Source organism: Plectropomus leopardus, chromosome 14 (genome assembly GCF_008729295.1).
Source record: "Plectropomus leopardus isolate mb chromosome 14, YSFRI_Pleo_2.0, whole genome shotgun sequence".
NCBI classification, from domain to species: domain Eukaryota; kingdom Metazoa; phylum Chordata; class Actinopteri; order Perciformes; family Serranidae; genus Plectropomus; species Plectropomus leopardus.
Genome location: NC_056476.1, coordinates 19,384,351 through 19,403,326, shown reverse-complemented (window position 1 = coordinate 19,403,326; position 18,976 = coordinate 19,384,351). Strand labels below are relative to the sequence as shown.

General features: G+C 39.4%; 1 protein-coding gene across 1 annotated transcript in view; it reads right to left on the bottom strand.

The window, feature by feature from the left end:
- The window catches only part of fsip1 (fibrous sheath interacting protein 1), a 36,921-nt gene that overhangs the window by 16,916 nt on the left and 1,029 nt on the right, over positions 1-18,976 (bottom strand). The window contains exons 3-8 of the mRNA XM_042500789.1: positions 18,378-18,547; positions 18,175-18,256; positions 18,005-18,097; positions 16,233-16,372; positions 15,895-16,014; positions 12,156-12,317 (exon numbers count right to left, since the gene is read on the bottom strand). Coding sequence (XP_042356723.1) covers positions 12,156-12,317; positions 15,895-16,014; positions 16,233-16,372; positions 18,005-18,097; positions 18,175-18,256; positions 18,378-18,547 — 767 coding nt within the window. The remainder of the gene's footprint in view (positions 1-12,155; positions 12,318-15,894; positions 16,015-16,232; positions 16,373-18,004; positions 18,098-18,174; positions 18,257-18,377; positions 18,548-18,976) is intronic.

The window sequence follows — 18,976 nt, the reverse complement described above, 5'->3', positions numbered from 1 at the left end:
GATTGACTAAACACTACAGGAAAAGTCAGGATATCACCAAACCTCCAAGAAAATGTTTGCATTTATTGTCAGGGCACCATGAATGTCACCAAATGCCATGGCAATCCATCAATAGTTGAGATATTTCAAGATATTTTAGGATTAAAGAAGCGGAATGACCAACTGACTGATTTTTACAGCCAAAACAAAAATCCAGATAAAGCAAACTATATTATATCAGTGTCAAGCAAGGTTCATCTGCACCTATCAGTTGTAATGCTTGAAATCAAATGCAAACAGATTTGTCATTGTTGGCAACCTTACAGTACTGCATTTGAATGTGTACTTACTTTGACAGCTGACAGTTGAAGGGTGTATGAGATCATAAGTGTTAACCTGACACAGAGTTCATTTTCATTTTCATGGAAGACTCAGTAGCCTATAATATATGTTTCACAGTACTTTGCTCACAATGTTTCTAAATATATAATTGATTAAACAGTAATAAATGAGTTCAACAAATCCATTTCCAAGGCACCGCCTAGAATAAACAGTAGATTAGTCTTAGATCTTGTGCCAGTCAAATTTTAGTAATGATTCACTTCTTGGAGAAGACTAAGAGGATAATGTTTCTTCTTGACCTTAATAGACTCCAGTGATTGCTCTAATATATTACGGTATTTTGCTTCCCCTCCCGGAATGTGTGATAGCTTTAACTCAATATGAGGTTAGACCGAGTGGCTTCCAAACAGAGAGACCTGCTTATCCGAACATCAGCAAAACGCTGGTAATTGGCTCTCCTCGGAGTAGCCACTTGACATGCTGTTGAAGATCTCCAAAAATCACATCACCTATCTGGGTCACGAGACCGCTGGGAGGCCACAAGGAGCTAGACTTTGTTTTCTTTCAGTATGAAAAACATGTCAAATGTTATTATCTTTTAAGAGAAAAGTATGTCAGCCTATTGATGAAATATTAAGCCCTGGAATTTGATGTTGCATTAGTGTCATAGGTTGACATGAAGTGCAGCATTGTAAACATTACCCTGACTGCCAAGTGCACCTTGAATGCATAATGAGAGATAATTAAAACAGGAAAAGGTCATTCGTGCATGATATGACAGCGGCTGAGAAGCTGTCCTCGTTTCACCTTATGGTTCCGATTTTTCGTTCCCACAATATGAAATAAAAGGAATGTTTGCCAGATGCTGGAAGCAAACCAATCGTTAGTAGATTATTTGTCTCAGATAACTTTAATCAAGCATGCATTTCACTTTCATTAAGAGGTTAGTGATACCCTGTGATCAATTTTATGATGGCAAATAGACGCGATACATTCCATTCAGTAGTTGTCATGGTGTGAAACAGCTGCAGTGGTTGATGGACGATTCATTGTCGTCCAAAGTGACGAAATAATGAAAAAATTGCGGGGATTATTTTATGTTTATAATTCAAAACAAATCTTGAATGCCTAACACCCAGTGCGCTACAAATCGATGATCCCATTAAAAGGAACATACAGTAATTGTATCACATCAATCATTTTGTTAGACAGTGGAGGGAGCCCTTGAGATTGGTAGCCTGGAGCTTCTTTATGACTTTAATGTGGGTCTAATCTGTGGTGTGATACGCCAAATCCAACATTTGGAACCTCTCAAGCATCAGGAAAACAAGACAAAAAAATAACACGAATGATGAGGTCACCTTTATGTTTCAGTGTCCGGCTGTAATATGCGTATTATAGACATGGCAAGAGGTTGTGTCAGCCATCTGTTTGCCTCTGGTTCCTTCTTGCATCAGGTGTTTGGTGGCCCGCCTGAAGCCAGACCAAGAAAGCACTGTGAGAGCTTGATGACCTCATTCACGCACTTAAGACAAGCTCATCAGGGATAGCATGCTTCGATGAAGCTAGTCCAAGGAAGTGTCAACAGTAAAATCATAAATGCTACTGCATACTCCAAACAAGCTAATTTATACCACATGTCCTTTCAACCAAGTTCATTATACCTTTCATGAAATCAAAAATAGATTGACAAGCTGTCTTCAGAAGGAAATAAGAGATTTCTGGGCATTTTATGATTTTGCAAACATGATGCAAAGAGTTACACAATTCAAACAAAAGGACACTCAATGGGTTTCCCCTTGAAAAACACTTAGGTGATGTGGATGCTAGCCAGTGTTTCATGCAGTGGCCACAAAATGGCTCATTGGCCTTAACTCTGGGGGCCTTTGTTATATTAAACATGTCTGCTGGTCACATTAGGTCACTGAGTCATTAAAAAAAATAGGCCACAGCAGTATGTTTTTGTTACACAGAGGAGAGGATTCATAAAAGGACTGCATGGCTTTTGAGGTTGCTAAACCTGCAAAAATAAGACAAAAAGAAACTGCATAATTCTCCCACAAATGGTGAAATGCAATTGTGCTGCCATGCAAATAGCTTCTTGACTCTCCCATGCTATTTGCATATGTTTAAATTAGGTAAAATGGGTCCCAAATCATTTGGTGCAAATGAGCCTAACTGCAGGATGTTTCTGCACAACCTTGCAATTTTGTCCAATCAGAGCATCAGAGTTTAGCTTATCACAAATTTGACTATTTAAAACTAAATCTAATTTCATTGTAGGCTGCATGCAGAGTATTGATGATCACATGACTGACATAACCTAATAACATTTAACATCAATGGGTTTGACAACAGAGTGGAGCTGTTTCAGTGTTAGTGTGATATTGTGGAAGTGTTGAACGGCTCAGTGTTGGTTTTTGGATGCTGCTGCTCAGTTAGTTCCTGCTAACTGGGCATAAAGAGCAGGAGGCGTCTTTCAGCGCTGCACTGAAGATCAACAACAGTCAATGACTGGCCGTTGCTGTTCATTTGCCCTTGCAATTAAATTGAAAATTGAAAATCAGGCTAATGCATTTAGCTGCAACACTTTATGGACATGTTTCCACTGTAATATCATTAGTGCAGTGTTGTCTGTGAATCTAACCTTGAGACGGGGCAGATAGTGGTTGCAAATAAAGCACAATTCATGGTGCTATCAGCAGTCACAATCCATTCTTTATAAATTTGCCATTGAGTTATTGGGAAACTTAATGCAATCCTATCCAATTGCCCAATAATTCTATATTCAGTCAAAGGTATAACTGAGGTATCGATTCAAATCTCTACAATATACTGCAGCAGATTTGTAGTTAGTGGTAGTGGAGTGTTGCATTGGATTGCATTACTGCAGGAATTTCCATTCACAATAGAGGAAGGAACACACTTTTCAGTATATTGCAGTATAGCTGACAGCACGAAGAACTAAAAAATCTGAGCTTCACACTGCTGTTGTAGATTTTATTAGATTATTGGTAACTATTAAGTGTAACTCCTTATACATTTTTCAATCTACCTTTCTAGAAATCGATCCTATTGACTGGAAAATATACTCCCCTGTGACAAAACGTCTTGTTAATGCCCCTTGTCTACACATTGCAGAGGGACAGTGCTGTGATGAAAGGCAGCCAGCCATACTGACTCACCCCGAGATGGCTGGTGTTGCTCAGAACAGCACGCTCCTCTCTTTCTCTCTCCGCAAATCTGAAGTATAGTAAGAGCTCTGGCTGTGCCACGTGGACCCAGGCTACCTGCCAAGGCCTATCCACATGCCTTGCCACGAGCGCTCCCTGTGAGAGCTCGGGAGTAAACTGTTCGGAAGCTATGGCTGAGACTCCCTTGACTTCTCTCTTTCTCCTGTATTTCTTTCTCAATCTCTCAGACTGATGTTTTGAGCAGCTGTGACCTGTAGTCATGTGCCAAGTTCTGAGACAGAGGTGCTGTAACACAGATGTCTCCCATACATGTTATAAACCTACCTGCATGCTGACAGTGGGGCAAGCAAGATAATGCAAATAGTTTTGATCCTGCATCACTCGCTTTGCACAAAGACTAACTCTTTCACTGCTTCTGAAATCGGACCTCAAACCTCTCGAATGTCGCTCCATGAGAGACAATGCGAGGTTTGTATATCACCATTTTAAGAATGTCCAAGATATGAAATCTGTTTGTATCTGAGTTGTCTTTTCCTCCTCCAGAGGTCATGTTTTTACGTCAGTATTGTGGATCTGTATTAGATGACTTGGTGATTGCTGAACATTCCTGGAGTATTACAAGATTCACTTACGGGTCATCTGGACTTTATACTTTCTTTTTCTTTTTTCAGAACTGAGGGTGGTCTGGAGCAATCACTGCTGCGCAGATCAAAACCTCCTGGTGCATCCTACAATCAAAAGAGCCTGTTGAATGTGATGCTGGGTTAAAATATCCACACCACCTGTGTGTTCTCAGTATCTTAGTTCCAGAGAGCAATCAAAGCTCCAAAAATGTTTGATCTGTTTGACGTTTTCAGTGCTCGGGTTGTGGAAAAAAGTTTTGCATCTGTAATCCCTCAATATCATTGTAAATACTTCACAGTCTAAGGCTTTTCACTGGGGTTAAGAGACACTCACAGGGTCATCTCCACGCGGCATCACTTCGCTAATATAAGGTAATTTAAATGTTTGCCAAATAATGACACACACAAGATAAAGTGGAACAAAGAGCTTAAGAAGCAGACCATGTTAAATGTTTATCAGAAGCATCTGGTAGGAATAAAAACGTCCAAGCATGTTTTTTGCACTTCTTGTCCCAGAGTGACATATGCTGTGTTTTGTCAAACGCAGTATCTGACCTACATTTCAGCTGCTCAAAGTCTTGTACAATGCAGTGATGTTTTTCCAATGATGAGAGATAAATTATGGGACTGTGAACTTGTCAGTGCGATGCTTGAGAGAATAGTTTGTCAGCTAACAGCTAGTCTGGCTGCATCTGAAACCACATGTTGTTTCTACACTTCGTTCTTCATGCAAATTGAAGAAATGAGATATGACGTGGTAATTGGCTTAAAAGTGTGTTCAAACAGAAGACGTTGCAAGTTTTTGCCTCATATTAGGCTTGGGTTGTATCAAGGTATTACGGTATACAGAGATGCATTATTTAAGCAATGTATTGTAGTGCACAGCACGTCACACCAGAGGTCAGTCTCAGTCTGGAGCGGGCTGCTAAGCTGAGAAAGATGGCAACTGCGATTGGCAATTAATGTTACAGGACAAGGGAAAAGGAAAATCTCAGACCCAGATGCACAAATTCTACTTACATATGGATATTGTAAACTTGGAGTAAGTGCGTACCTTTTTTTGAAATAGAAGAAACAGTGCATGTACCACAAAAATGGCACCGCTGTCTTACAAGGCGTGACATGACTTCACATTCTTTATTGACCTTATCTAAATCTCAGCAATAAAACGAATAAGAATGCTTCCCAAAATGTCAAACTATTCTATTAAAATCTGTTAATCTCTGCTGTGTGTTTAAATACAAAGAATAGTGGGTTGTGATGATATTCCAAATGCTTTAATGTTACTTATTTTGGATCACGGAGGAGATTGGTGAATATTTTAAGTACCGTTTATTGTTAGCAGATGATTTTGTGACTGAACAATCCACTATGGAGTGTCATAATGAGTGGAACAGTTGAAAGTTAGATCTCAACCATAACAGGGAAAACTCTCTCTAAACCACTTAACACAACTGCTTCTGTGGATAACACCAATGGGAGAGGCGTTTATAAGAAGACAATAAACTGGGTCTCATGAGAATTATAGGGTGGGGAAGGGTGTGGAGTGTATTCTTTTTAGCCAAGTTAACCTTGTGAAAAACACCAAGCATGCCACATGACAAACCTGACATCTCAGTTCTCACCATGCAGCTGTAAAGCCAGACTCCTGCAGAATATATGAAGCCACAACGGCTCCAAATATATTGGATTTTTCATAATAAAATGCACCTACATTCAAATGTTTTCATGCTAATTCACCATAAATAAAACCACAGTCATTCACTGGTGCTCGAGCCAAACTTAAGCTGCTGGTACAAAATAGTCATATCCTTTCCTGTTGTGAATTAACATATTTCCAATATTTTGGTAGGGACATGAACATCATATTCCAGAGAGGACAGTTTCTTCCCTAGCACAGAGGATAAGATGTCTTTTTCTGTGGTCATCACCATTAAAGAGAAACATATTGTTCTGTTAAATATTACACTGCCTTCTTTTTACTTTTCAGTTTAGATTTTACTTTGACACCATAATGCATTTTACATAAAAACGATCTGTATCACATTTCTGCCATCATGATATGTTTACATGAACTGGTAGCCTGACTTTCTATCAGAGGTGGGACCAAGTCATTGTTTGGCAAGTCATAACTAAGTCTCAAGTCTTTGCACTCAGGTGCCAAGTCAAGCCAGGAAAGTCCCGAGTCAAGTCCAAAGTCAAGACAAGTAAGTCCTGAGTCAAGTCCAAATCAAGACTAACAAGTCCTGAGTCATGTTTGAGGTCAGGTCCTAAGTCAAGACAGTCTCGTCCCAATCAAAGGTCAAAGTCAAGACAGTCAAGTACCAAGTTAACACTGACACGTCACATCCCAAGTCAAGACGGGCAAGTCACAAGTCAAGACTAAAGTGTGTCTAGTCAAGTCCATATTCCTTCGAGTTTCGAGTCCTAAACAAATTATAATGTGCTCTTCGCCGTATGTAATGCCATTTAAACAGATTAATCACTTATTAAATTTAATAGAAAATCAAAAATGTTTTTAATTCTTTAAGAATGAACTTTTTTTTTTTATTCTCTGGCAGTCAGTAATGTTAGTTCTTCATGTCTCTCTCCTGAACTTAATTAGATGCCGTCAGAGTGGTTCAAACAAAGTGGATCTGGGGAATTAAGTCTGACTTGCTGGAAATGAATAGCGTTAGAATAATAATAATAATGGCAGTTGATGCGGAAATAAAAGGAAATGAATTGATTCTTGGCACATTTTTTAAAAAACATATTTTTTAATTTGGAGGCTTGGGGAAAGGTACCAAGTATTTTCAAGTCAAAAGGCTCAAGTTCAAGTGAAGTCACGAGTCATTGGTGTTAAAACCCAAGTCGATTTGTAAGTCTTCTTTGATTATGTCGAATCTAAAATTACCTAATTTGTGACTGAGTCGAGTCCAAGTTGTGTGACTCAAGCCCACACCTCTGCTTTCTCTCATGACTTCTGACACAGCTTACACTTGATGATATAAAATAAGACCAAACCTACATTTTAGATGAACGTATCGTGACCAAAGCTTTTCCACAGCTGTTTAATTATATGACCCGAAGCAAATAAGATAAATTTGCAAACTATCTGCTGACCGCATTGTGCTGGTCAAAAGGGCGTTTTCTGCCCAAAACTCTGCTCTCTCACTTAACATTCACCATAGTTAAAATCATGGGTGCTCATCAGCAACCACACAATGTGACTAAGTGACCTCATCGTCTTACATCAAAATATAGCCGACCAATACACAACAAAAACACAGCTGGAGTTACTATGCAAACACAGAAGGAGCTGAAGGCCTGCTGATTTGGTACGGGATTCGGTCTAATCAAACACAATGGGACAGTGACTGAAAACCATTTTGTATAATACTATTTATTAATTTTCATTGTGACCACAAAAAACCCCATATTTGGGAAACCTCTGACACACACAAACGCTTGCACGCCCATGTCACCAAACACCCAACACCAGCTTATTCTCATGACAGAATCCCCCTCTGCTGGCTTCAAACTGTGGGTGGTGCAGGCATTACCACACAGTGGTACAGTAGGAGGGGTGTACTGTACATTACCCCTCTGTGCCAACACATGTTTTTAATGACAGAACAGCTATTTCAGCTGAAAGCCTGAGAAAACAGGAGAAAATGAAGAATGCAAAAGGAGCAATGCTGTCACAAGCACAATATTAACATCATCCAAGGAAAACACTGTTCAAACTGTGCTTTTAATTCCATTTAATCTAGATCATTAAATGAGGCTTTGTAGCAAGCTGACCTTTTCCCTATCATCAGAAAGCATCAAAAAAGAACCAGAGGCAAAGAAAACAAGGCTTTGTCTCATCAAGACTTTCTCTGTGACTCACCTTGTGATCACATGATGACTGATACAGTGCCTCTACAAATACTGATTCTGATTTCTGTTTCAGTGCAGTAAAACATGCACCTGCCATGAAAAGCTCCAGGAGTGAGTCCTACACCCCAGAGATGAGTTAGCATTTTAGCACTTTCCGTTCCCTCCTCTTAAAGTCAATAGGTTTTTGGGCTGGGTTTTGGTTAAAATAATGACCATAGTTAACACAAGCTCAAGAGACGTTGACTTAACTAACTTAGGATGTGACTAAATAAAATGTAGTATGTCCATAAAGACTGACAGTTCCCCAAATGGAAGAATCACACTTTTGGCGTTTGTTGAGGGAACCACGGGAACGTTAACTTTTGCACTGGTTTACAAATACATTTCATCCCTGCAGCACTCTATCGCGCTGCCTCAGAGACATATGTGCTTTATCCTCTAAAACCTAGAATCCACAAATGACCACCTCCGATCAAGACATTTGTACAAAATGTACAAAGTATGCTTTCGTACATTTTTGTACAAAAACATATTTCTACAATTAGATGATTGGTTGCAATGTGTGGGTTTATTGGTCTTCCTATGCAGTATATGTTAGTCTTAACTGTATATATAGTAAGCCTTTCTGCATATGTATCTCCAAATGAAAGGGAAAGCCTTGTTCCTTTTCTGGAGCTGGCACGATGCTACCTCCACCAGCTCTGTAATTAGGTTCTGATGGGGGGGGTGATTCTCCTCTTTAGCATTATCTGTGCCAGGCCTCACGACTGCATACACTACCTTAGGCTCAAGCCAATGACCTGCTTAGCCAGAGAGGCTAGCACTAGGGTGAATGCACAGGAACGCACAGGCTGCCTTTTCCTCAGTATATCAATCACGACTTATTGGTAAAGGATGCCGCCAAGTTCTGAGATCACAGATTCAAGCCCTGACTGATCCTTTTTGAGTGAATGCTCACTGGGGAGAGGTGAATAATACCTCTGCATGTAAAACGTGACAGATCAGACATGGCCAGAAAACAAGAAACAACAGCAAACGTGGACATGTAGGCCTTGATTTATAATCATGGGGAAAAAAGGTTGTAGTGGTGTTGAAACAGAGATATGATGATCTCTTCTGTGTGTGTATTAGAGACTGCCCTGGAGTTATCAAGCAAACAAGCAGGTTCCTGACTTGATCTCCACATGGTTTCAGTTAGAAAATCTGACTGGTGCAAGCTACTGGCGAGAAGAAAGGTAACCGCAAAACAAAAGCATATTTACTTTTATGACCACCTTTAAGATTTACGGGTACTGATGTGGAGTGAATGACTGTCTCTGAAAGTGATTTATTGTCGGTGCAGTCTATCTGTAATATATGTCACACCAGTGAGACGGGATTAAGGTAGCGTGAGGAAACAGCTACTTTTGAAGCCATGCAGGTGTGAGGTTCCCTGACCTTTCATTTTTTTTTATATTTTATGAAAGACTGCAAAGTTGTGAATTTTTAATTTTTCATCATCTGAAGGTGAATTGTCTGCTAATGGCTGCTTCAGAGACAGCTTTTTTCCTCTTTGTTTTTTTCATATTTTGCATAATTTGAAAAGAAATGTCTGCATTAGCCATTTCAGCACTAATGAAGAGCAGATGATGGATGGATGATGTGGAATTTTACTTTCCCCCAAACCCCTTTAACCAGGCAAGATGATGAAAGAGTGGGAAGAGAGGGAAAGAAGGTTACACAAATTAACAAGTCCAGCTGCCTAGTAATATCACAGTTTTATAACATTTGGCCAAAACATGCTTTTCACATCATGTGTGAGATTAGGACAGCATATTTGTGGGGTAACCAGTGGGGTAATATTCTGAGAAAAACAACAGTCCTGTCGCTGATCCAGTTATGTAACCAAGTACGTACTCAGCAGCTTTATTAAACCTAAAAAAATCATATTAGAAATCAAATAAGTCCAAAAAATAAACAAACCTTGACAGCCATAGGACACAAATCTTAGTCTGCTGGATGAAAGTCCTGTGCTTGATCCATTTGTACACCACAACTTCCACAACAAGTGGACTTAGTACATTTTTAAGCTTTTTCTCATAAATTTAAAACTTCGATTTTATAGAATATCAAAGTTTTTTATTGTAAATTTGAGATTTTGGTGTTGTGGTGAGTTTTTTTTCTCAGAATATCACTCCCCTCCCCCAACTCAGTGTTTTTTTTCTTACCATTGTAGTAAGAGAGCACAAGGGATTCATGTTTTTAAAAATGACTTGAATGGTTAATCAAAATAGTTGGCCATTAATTCAGTCGATTGATTACAGCTTCAAAGTCACATCCCTTTGATTATATACCAAGACAGTAGAAATATTACTTACTTATCATCTAAACAGATAACTCGAGGGCACAACTTAATGACCTCAACTTCAAGTGTTAAACTTCATATCACTGCCATTTTGTTACATCAGATTAAAGACTGAGTAAATTTACAGTGGGAAAGTGGGAAGTAATTAGCCCAGCAACATAAATATCCCAGACATTATGACATAGATTATGGGCTACTCCAGCACTTGGATTCAAGTACCGCAGTTTTTCCTTGTCTACATCCAGTAGCAGTAATAGAAAATGGCACCCTGGGTTCGCAAAACTGCATTGTAAAGTTTTTATGACTTCAAAAACACCATTTTCCACTGACAGTCTGGGGGAATGATGAGCATGCCATCTGGCCTTTAAAAAGTAGTGAGATAAGGTCCTGAGATAACTCACTGAGCTCACGTCTAGCAGAGGGCCCAAACCCGGATCAAGGCCTGGAAAATTTTAACTGTTATGAATATCTGTTAAGATGATTCTCTGCTGTCTGATTTGGTGTTGATGTGCAGATAATACTTAAAACCCAGACAATGTACATCATTTAAAGGATGAGCATTACGAATTAATTTAAAGGGATTCTTTATTTTTGTACCTGCACCCTATTTTCCCGTGTTTTTGTGTCTAAGTGACTAATGGAGACAACAATTTTTTAAGTTGGTCCAGTATTGAGAGAGACCGTCAATTATCGTCAGTTTACATCTGCTAAAAGTGCTTGCTTTTGCCACTGACAAACTCAGATTGTTATTATAATTGTCTAACAAAATTACGGTAAGGATCCTACAAAGAATAGAAAAGTTTTTCATCATCTTTCGCTGATCCAGTCTGTTCGTTAGTGTGTGAAAAAAAAGGTCTCACTCAAGGGGAAGTCTCATTCTGAAATCTTGCAGATTTTTCCACATTGTCGAAATCAGCTAAATATTTTGCCATGACACTGAAAATCTTTTAGATAACACTTAGCTATGCTTTCTGTATTCCTACACAACAAACTCTTCCTAGCATTAGTAACTATTCAATGAATGGTAATGAAAAACACTTTATTTCTCTGTAGGGTCCTTTCCGTAATGTAGTCAGACATTTATAATATCTGTCAGAAGCAAAAACAAGCCCTTTAAAAGACATAAATTGATTGTCCACATTATCCACAGGGATCACACTGAGGCCTGTCTGTTTTGCAGCTGCGACTGCAGCAATCTCTCACAATACTGAACTAACTTAAATAATTGTGTCTCCATTAGTCACAAAAACATGGGAAAATAGAGTCCAGGTTGAAAAATACCTAAGCTTCCCTTAAATTCAAAATGTATTAAATGAGAAAATGCATAAAATCAAAAATAAAAATAGAGCTTAAATGACCAAAATAATTCTAAGGTATGAAAACGAGAAATACATAAAATACTGTTAATACTGAAATCTATCAGACTTGCCATTGCACATGTGGAAAATAATAATCATGATAATAAAACAAAAGCTAAAATCTTTACATTAAACTTTACAAGGAGCACATAATGCACAAGAAGTTCTATATGAAAACGTGGAAAAGTGGATGGAAAAGTGAGGCAACCCTCAGCTCCAAATTACAGCAGCTTACACAATACCGTTTTTCCCCTCTTACGAATCAGGGAGTGACTCCCTGAGGGTCAATAACAAAAGTTTTTACAAGAAGTTGCCATCAATGCCATACTGAGCTGATCTTGTAATAAGACTCAATCACATCGCCTCAGTGCAGTCCTGAATGGTGTCTTAGGGAGTTAACGGCTCTATGTTAAACCATAGAATGTGGACAGTGGTGCTGTTGGATACATACCTGGGACACGCTCAGGTTGGTGTATGAGCTTTGCACTGACAGAAATTCTTCAACAGGAAGGAGAAGGCGGATTTTGGAGTCAATGTCAGTCAGCTGCTCCAGGTCAGATGGCTCTGGGGTGTAACCCTGGCCTGTCAGGACTGACACAGTCCACATGTCCTCCTGGAAGAGAATCATTTTTGAAATAAGTCATGACACACAGGCTTATAGGTCTTCTTCAGTTAGTGGCACCCTTAATTGGGGACTGGTGAACATTAGTGATCTATTGCTTATTTTGCAACTTTGCGACAGTGATGCCTGAGATAGGGAAGATGTACAAGTCTGACTCTCCCACTCGGTATTCACTTCTGGATGGTGAACAGGGTTCTCATCACTCTTCTAGTCAAATGCCAAAACTTTGACAATTGCCTCCTCCCCACGGTGACGTTTTTCTCTAATGAACTCTTCTTATGTCCTATGGGAGACAGTGGGTGGGTGGTGAGCTCATCACAGCCCAGTGTTGAGATAAGATCTTGCAGTAAGGCTTTCATGCCAAAGAAGATCACAATTCCACAGAGAACACAGCTGTGACCTCTGAGAGGGGAGCAGAAGAAAACTGGCAGGAAAAAACAGCAAACTCAGGGGTCTATCAGCTAGGTGGAGCGCCACACAGAGCCAAAATATTACAAACGATTTCAACAAATTATTATGACAAAGATTCCTGTTTCGTATTTGCAGATTTCTCCGATGGAGCTTATGTTTTAACCAGTGCAGTGGTTTACTTGCAGAACACCTTCACACGAGACTCCAAACAGTTAATTGTGTTCACATGCACATCTTTTGAGCATTGCATGAGCATGTGAGCTGTTTAAAAGACAGAACACAAAACTGTCCAGGACAGAATGATAAAATCCTGTAACCTATAGGACACAGGACCTCATAGACAAGATATCAAACACTGTCACAGGTAGATTAGGCTGTGCCTGACAAGTCAGCTGACTGAATCCTGTTGAGTCATTATTTTTAAGGGGAGTATGGGATGAAAGGGAACCTCACCCAGTTTAAAAATTCATACACTGTATTCCTATGGCCTAACACAGTCAAAAAATATTGGTAAAATAACTAACTTTCTCCCAAACACAAACTATAGAGCTAAAACACAGATTTTTTTTTAATGTAATGGGGCAATGAGTCTGGAGCTGCTCCACATTCACTGATTTGGGATAATGTAGTAGATGACACTGAGAGCAGCCAGGGGAATGTTCTGAGGATATTGGGACATTTTCTGTTACAGAATTGGAAACACTGCAATAAAATAAAGTTTGTTTAGGTTTAAAGAAAAGAAAACAAACATTCTGTGGGTCCATAAAATCAGGCTCCTATTTATTGTCTATGGAGCAGCTCCAGACTTCATACCGTGTGACATCACAAGTTTGAGACTTATGTCTTTCTGGCTTTGAGAGAGAGAGTCATGTTCACAAATACTGACTGAACTTTCTGAGGCCATGGAAATATCATATTGGAATTATTAACTGAGGCGCTGTTCCCTTTTTAAAAAAGTAAGCATTGTGCTTTTGCCTTTCTCTTTGTAAATGTATATTTTACAACAGTGATCGCTTTGCCCACGGGGCACTACAGCCCTGCACAATTGAGGTGTATAAAAGGGCATTTCTAGAAGTTCAGGACATTTTGGGCTTATGCTGTGCTCAAATGCGGCAGTGTTTTCCATGTTCATGAGAGAAGTCCATATGATCGCCCCCCTCTTGTGGTATTCATGATCTCGTAAGTGGAAGTTTTCTGAGCTCCAAGTTCACAACTTTGTGTATATGACTTTTCATGTTGTAAAAACAAGATCACAAGTTCCATTTCAGCGCAGCATTAGCCCTAGCCTCTGCTGGGGGGCCCGGAGGATCTTCTGCTGGCACTTTTTTTTTTAATATGTCAAAGTCTATTTTAATGCACTCTGGGGTGTTATTTAAATTCAAAGTACAAAACAAATCTTAGAGTATATCAATTTATTTTCATTGTGAATTAGAAAATGGCCCCTATCATGGGCCATATTACTATTTTATGCTGTTGCATATCAAAGAAAAAAAATGGTAGGCCTATTGATCTATCTCCTGCTAATTGGCTGCTGGCTGTAGAGTTACTGTACACACATAAGATCGAGATCAATCTTCACATCAACTCTCAACAAGAAATCAAATAAGTGTATTACATATGTCAAACTTTTCCTTTAAATAAAGCAAGAGATTACGTTCACGGTTGCAGCACCAAAATGTTCTACGATTACTGACTGCTGCTGATTTACTGCCTCGGGTTACCAGAACTACACAGAACTGTGCGACTTGTTAGGACGAGAGTCAATAACATTTTAAAAAAGTGTGTGAGGCAAACAGGGAGCAGCAGCTTGTGATTGATGTGACCCAGGGGACTCTGCCAAGAAATGAGACAAATCCTCAGAAGTAAAGATGCATCACGGCCAATGTCCTGGTGACATAAATAATGTGTTCGCTCCGTTTTGACCATTCATAATAGCATGTCTCAGAATAACAGGAAGTCTTCCTCCGGCCAATAAAAAAACCCAGAGCATCTGTGCTCCCCTCAGTTTGGTATCTGCCACCACAATTACTGCAGTATTGTTCTAAAAGTCAAGGCAAACATCATAAATAGAGCAGCAAGACATGAAAAAAAAAAACCTCTGGCAAGCCATCTACGGATGCAGAGCTGTCGGGGTCAAGCTAAATGGAACCGTATGTGAAAGGTAAGTATGTTCCCTCTCGCTTCCCAACAGGCCTCAGCCCATCTGACTTGAAACCAGCTGCCAAAAGGGCTATTAAAGTAAATTAAAAGTTAAAATAAAAAACATTTGAAGTTTGGATGGTGTAGGTGAGTTCACAGTGAAAGTGTTTACTGCTCCAGGTGGCATCGCATCTCACATGAATCCTCAGAAAACAAGAGACCTCTGCTGTGTAGCTATATGAAAGATCACGGCATCTGAATTTCGCAGAAACACCACAAAGGGAATTGTTATGAAAACCTGGTAACAAAATGAATCCATAACATGCAGCATTCCATGTGAACTGCATATGGCACTTGACATCTGGTTCCTAATCTGAAGTGCTTTGAGGAGTCAGTATCTTCTGCCCAGAGGCCGTCTGAGCTGCCAAGCCGTCATCAAAACATGGATGTCTGACCAATGTTACTCTGTGTGCTGTTCTGAGGGCCAACGTCTGGTCGACAAAAAGGCCAAGTGTTAGATAATGACACAAATTCCAACAAATAAGATTGTCGAAGAAGCATTAAATTAACACTGACATTGTTTTAACCCTTTGAAACCTGAGCTGCTTGGCTTGAAGTGCTTAAAAAATATGTAATATAATTTTAAATATGTAATCTTGATCATTATAAATATAGTTTTACCCTAGCTTTTTTTCTTTTTTCATCAGACATTTTCCCTAGCTTTTCACTGGCAATTTGTGAAACATTCTTACCACATTGCTCATGAACTCATCATCTCAAAGGGTTAAAAGCCTGTGGCTAAACGCTGGAAGCTATATATAGTCTCTATAATTAATAAACGCAGTATGTTTTCAATGTAGAAAATATTAGATCAAAACATTGGTGACAGAGGCAGTGAATGCGGATCATGTGCTGCTCCCCATAAGAATTGTGGACATGAGGGGGAAGTATTAAGGAACTTGAAAAAGAGACTCGTCCGACAGCATATGTTGTCTGTTAGGGCTTCATGTCAGCCTACCTCGCTGTCTGCGCCTCTGGCACTGTCCTCTTCCTCTCCGTCTACTTCTCGGAGGAGCTCAGCCAGGCGCTCTTTCTCTGCCTGAGTCAAAAGCACGTGTTCCCCCACACCACTTACTAGCTATTGAATTTGTTAAAAAAAAAAAAAAAAAAGACAGAGAAAATGAAAATTATTACTTGCATAACATTTTTATTCTTTTCACTGGTGCTCTGCTTGGCTTAAATATGTCTTTCTCCTGAACTACACTTAAATATTTTCCTCACTGGAAAAACAACCAGGCTTGCTCTAATGTGAGATACCCGAGGACTGCATTTTGCCCGACGTGAACTTTGACATACCTCAATGTTTCTCTTGACAAAGTCCTTCTGTTTTTTCTTGCCTTTGGAAGCTCCACAGTGGCTGCCTTCAAACTGCCCCTCACCAGTCTCCTCGTGGCCCAGTTCAAATGATTCTGTCAAGCTGTCTGCTCTCTTTTCACCTGTCAGGTAAGCCACACTTACACAAGATTCCAGAAGGTAAACATTTAACACGTGAGTCAAAGGTCAATCCTCTAAAAAATAACCTTAGCCAAATCTGATGAAAATCACAGAATTCACAGAAATTTTTCAACCATATGTTCTTTTTCCATCATCTGATCCACACAATGTAAGAGTTTTCTGCCAAAACAATCCTGAGGGGATAGTTCATTTTTTTTACGTAGGATTGTATGGGGTACTTATCCCTAGTCAGTATACTACATATAGTAGACATCAGTTAGCATGCCCCCAGGTTGGAGAAGCAGGCTGGAGTCCAACACACAAGATAAGCAATGTGCTGCTGTGAATCTGAGTCAGCAACCAGATGTATTTTAGCCACCTAAAAAAAGCCATTAAAAACAATCAGTATCAGTTTAGGTTTTTTGCTATATTGTGAGTATTTTCTGCTTTACCTTTCTGTCAGACAGCCCATTTCAACGAAGAGGACACTAATGGCTTCAGTTCCCCCTGCTCTTGTCAAAGCCACCCGACTCCATTGAGAAAAACTGTAATTTTGGCTGCTTGAACACTGAAGCTTTTAGTCTACAGCTTCCTCGATCAGTTAATTTGTTTGTGTTAATGTGTAATTTTGAGAATTGTAGATCCAAACTAACTCTTTTAAACGCTAATGTCACACAATAACACAAACAACATAACTGATCGAGGCAGCGGTAGACCAGCAGCTCCTGTGCTGAGCAATGTTAAATCAACTGTCTATGGATAAGTACCCCATACAAACCCATTTCAAAAAATCTGAACAATCCCTTTAAAATTCGAACTGTAAAAATTAAACAACTCTACTTGTGGGTGAGAATACCGTGCTTTAACTTCTTTTTTGGGGGGGGTGGGGGTGGTCAAGAATTAATGAGCTGCACAGCAGGTATACTGTTATACATTCACTTCTGGAAAATTGTGTTAGTGCACTACTGTCTGCACTAGTTTTACTATTAAGGCAGGGGAAAAGTTCCCTTAGCTCATGGCGCCATCAAATGCTCAATCTAAGCAGTACAACTATGAACGTAGTTGTAAAGATCCACGATTGTAAAATGGAGATGTCTGTGCTGCATATTCTGTCATTTTCAATTTTCTCTAACTGATTGAAGTGGGACCAGATCATTGTTTTTGCAAGTCACAAGTAAGTCTCAAGTCAAACACAGGCACAAAGTCTTTGCACTCAAGTCCCAAGTCTGAAACTGCAAGTCATATTGCATGCTTCACCAGATGTAATTTAAACCATTTTTTTAAAACTAAGTTTACAAAAATTATGACTGCTTTTTGGATTTGTATTTTTTGCTGAAAAGAAATGAAAGTTGTTGCTTTTCTGTCTTTTCTGACCCACATGTTTTGCATACTGCAAGTCATTTTTTGTTGACCACTGAGTAATTTTTGTATGCAAACAAAATTTTCAAACAAAATCTTTGGAGCCAGGGGGGAGGTATTAAATATTTTCTAGTCAAAAGGCTCAAGTCCAAGTGAATTCATGAGCTGTTGGTGTTTAAGTCCAAGTCAATTTGCAACTCCTTTTATATTTTATCAGGTCTAAGGTCATCAAATTTGTGACTTGAGTCTGATTCAAGACACCTCCTCTAACTCACCTTGCTCCAGGTACTGGCTGTCTCTGTTGGGCTCAAGGTCAAGAACTTGAGTTTCAAACACAGGCACAAAGTCATCTTCCTCCTCCTCTGTCACTTTAAGATAAAAAAAGACGTATTTAAGATGTCTGACAGTGACTGTGTGTATTGTTGCTGATGTTACCAATGCTTACCAGTGGGTGCCTCCAGAGCCAAAAACAACCTTGTGTTCATGGCTTCTCTGGCACATTCAGAGTGACCCTCAGGCTTATTCTGCTGCAGAAAAATACACAGTTTAACAACACACTGCATGTGACAAGAGTGATCAACAGTCAAAACCAGTACTGGTCTTGTGAGCTGGTAATGAAAGTGGAATGCATACAAAGGTTGCGTCTACCAGGAGCTCTTGCCAGAGTTTTGCTTGAAGTTCTTTCCTTTGACGCTTCGCTTCTCTTTCGATGCAGATTTTTGCAGACAGTATTTCATCAAGTCTTCTCATTTCCTCAATGGCTCTCTTTAGTTTGTAATCTTCCCTTTCGTCATCAGTAACTTCAGCGTGACACTGACCTAAATGATGTACAAACATTACATAGAGTGTGGGGTGACTTAACAGGGAACCCCAACTAAATTAAGAATTTCAATATGATATTTCCATGGTCTAGGAAAGTTCAATAAATATTGGTGAACATGAGCTACTCTCTCTCAAAGTAGAAACCAGAGACATAAGTCTCAATCTTGTGATGTCATAGGGTATAAAGCTTGCGCAGCTCCATAGACGATGAATAGGAGCCTGATTTTATGGACCCACAGTATGTTTCTTTTTTTTTTTATTCCCAACCAAGCTTTATTCTATTATAGAGTTTTCAATTCTGAAACAGAAAATGTACCCATTCAGTCTGAACATTCCCCTGACTGCTCTGTGTCATCTACAACATCTTTATCAGTAGACTATATTGTCTATTGAGCAATTTCAGACTTTATAAACTACATCACAAA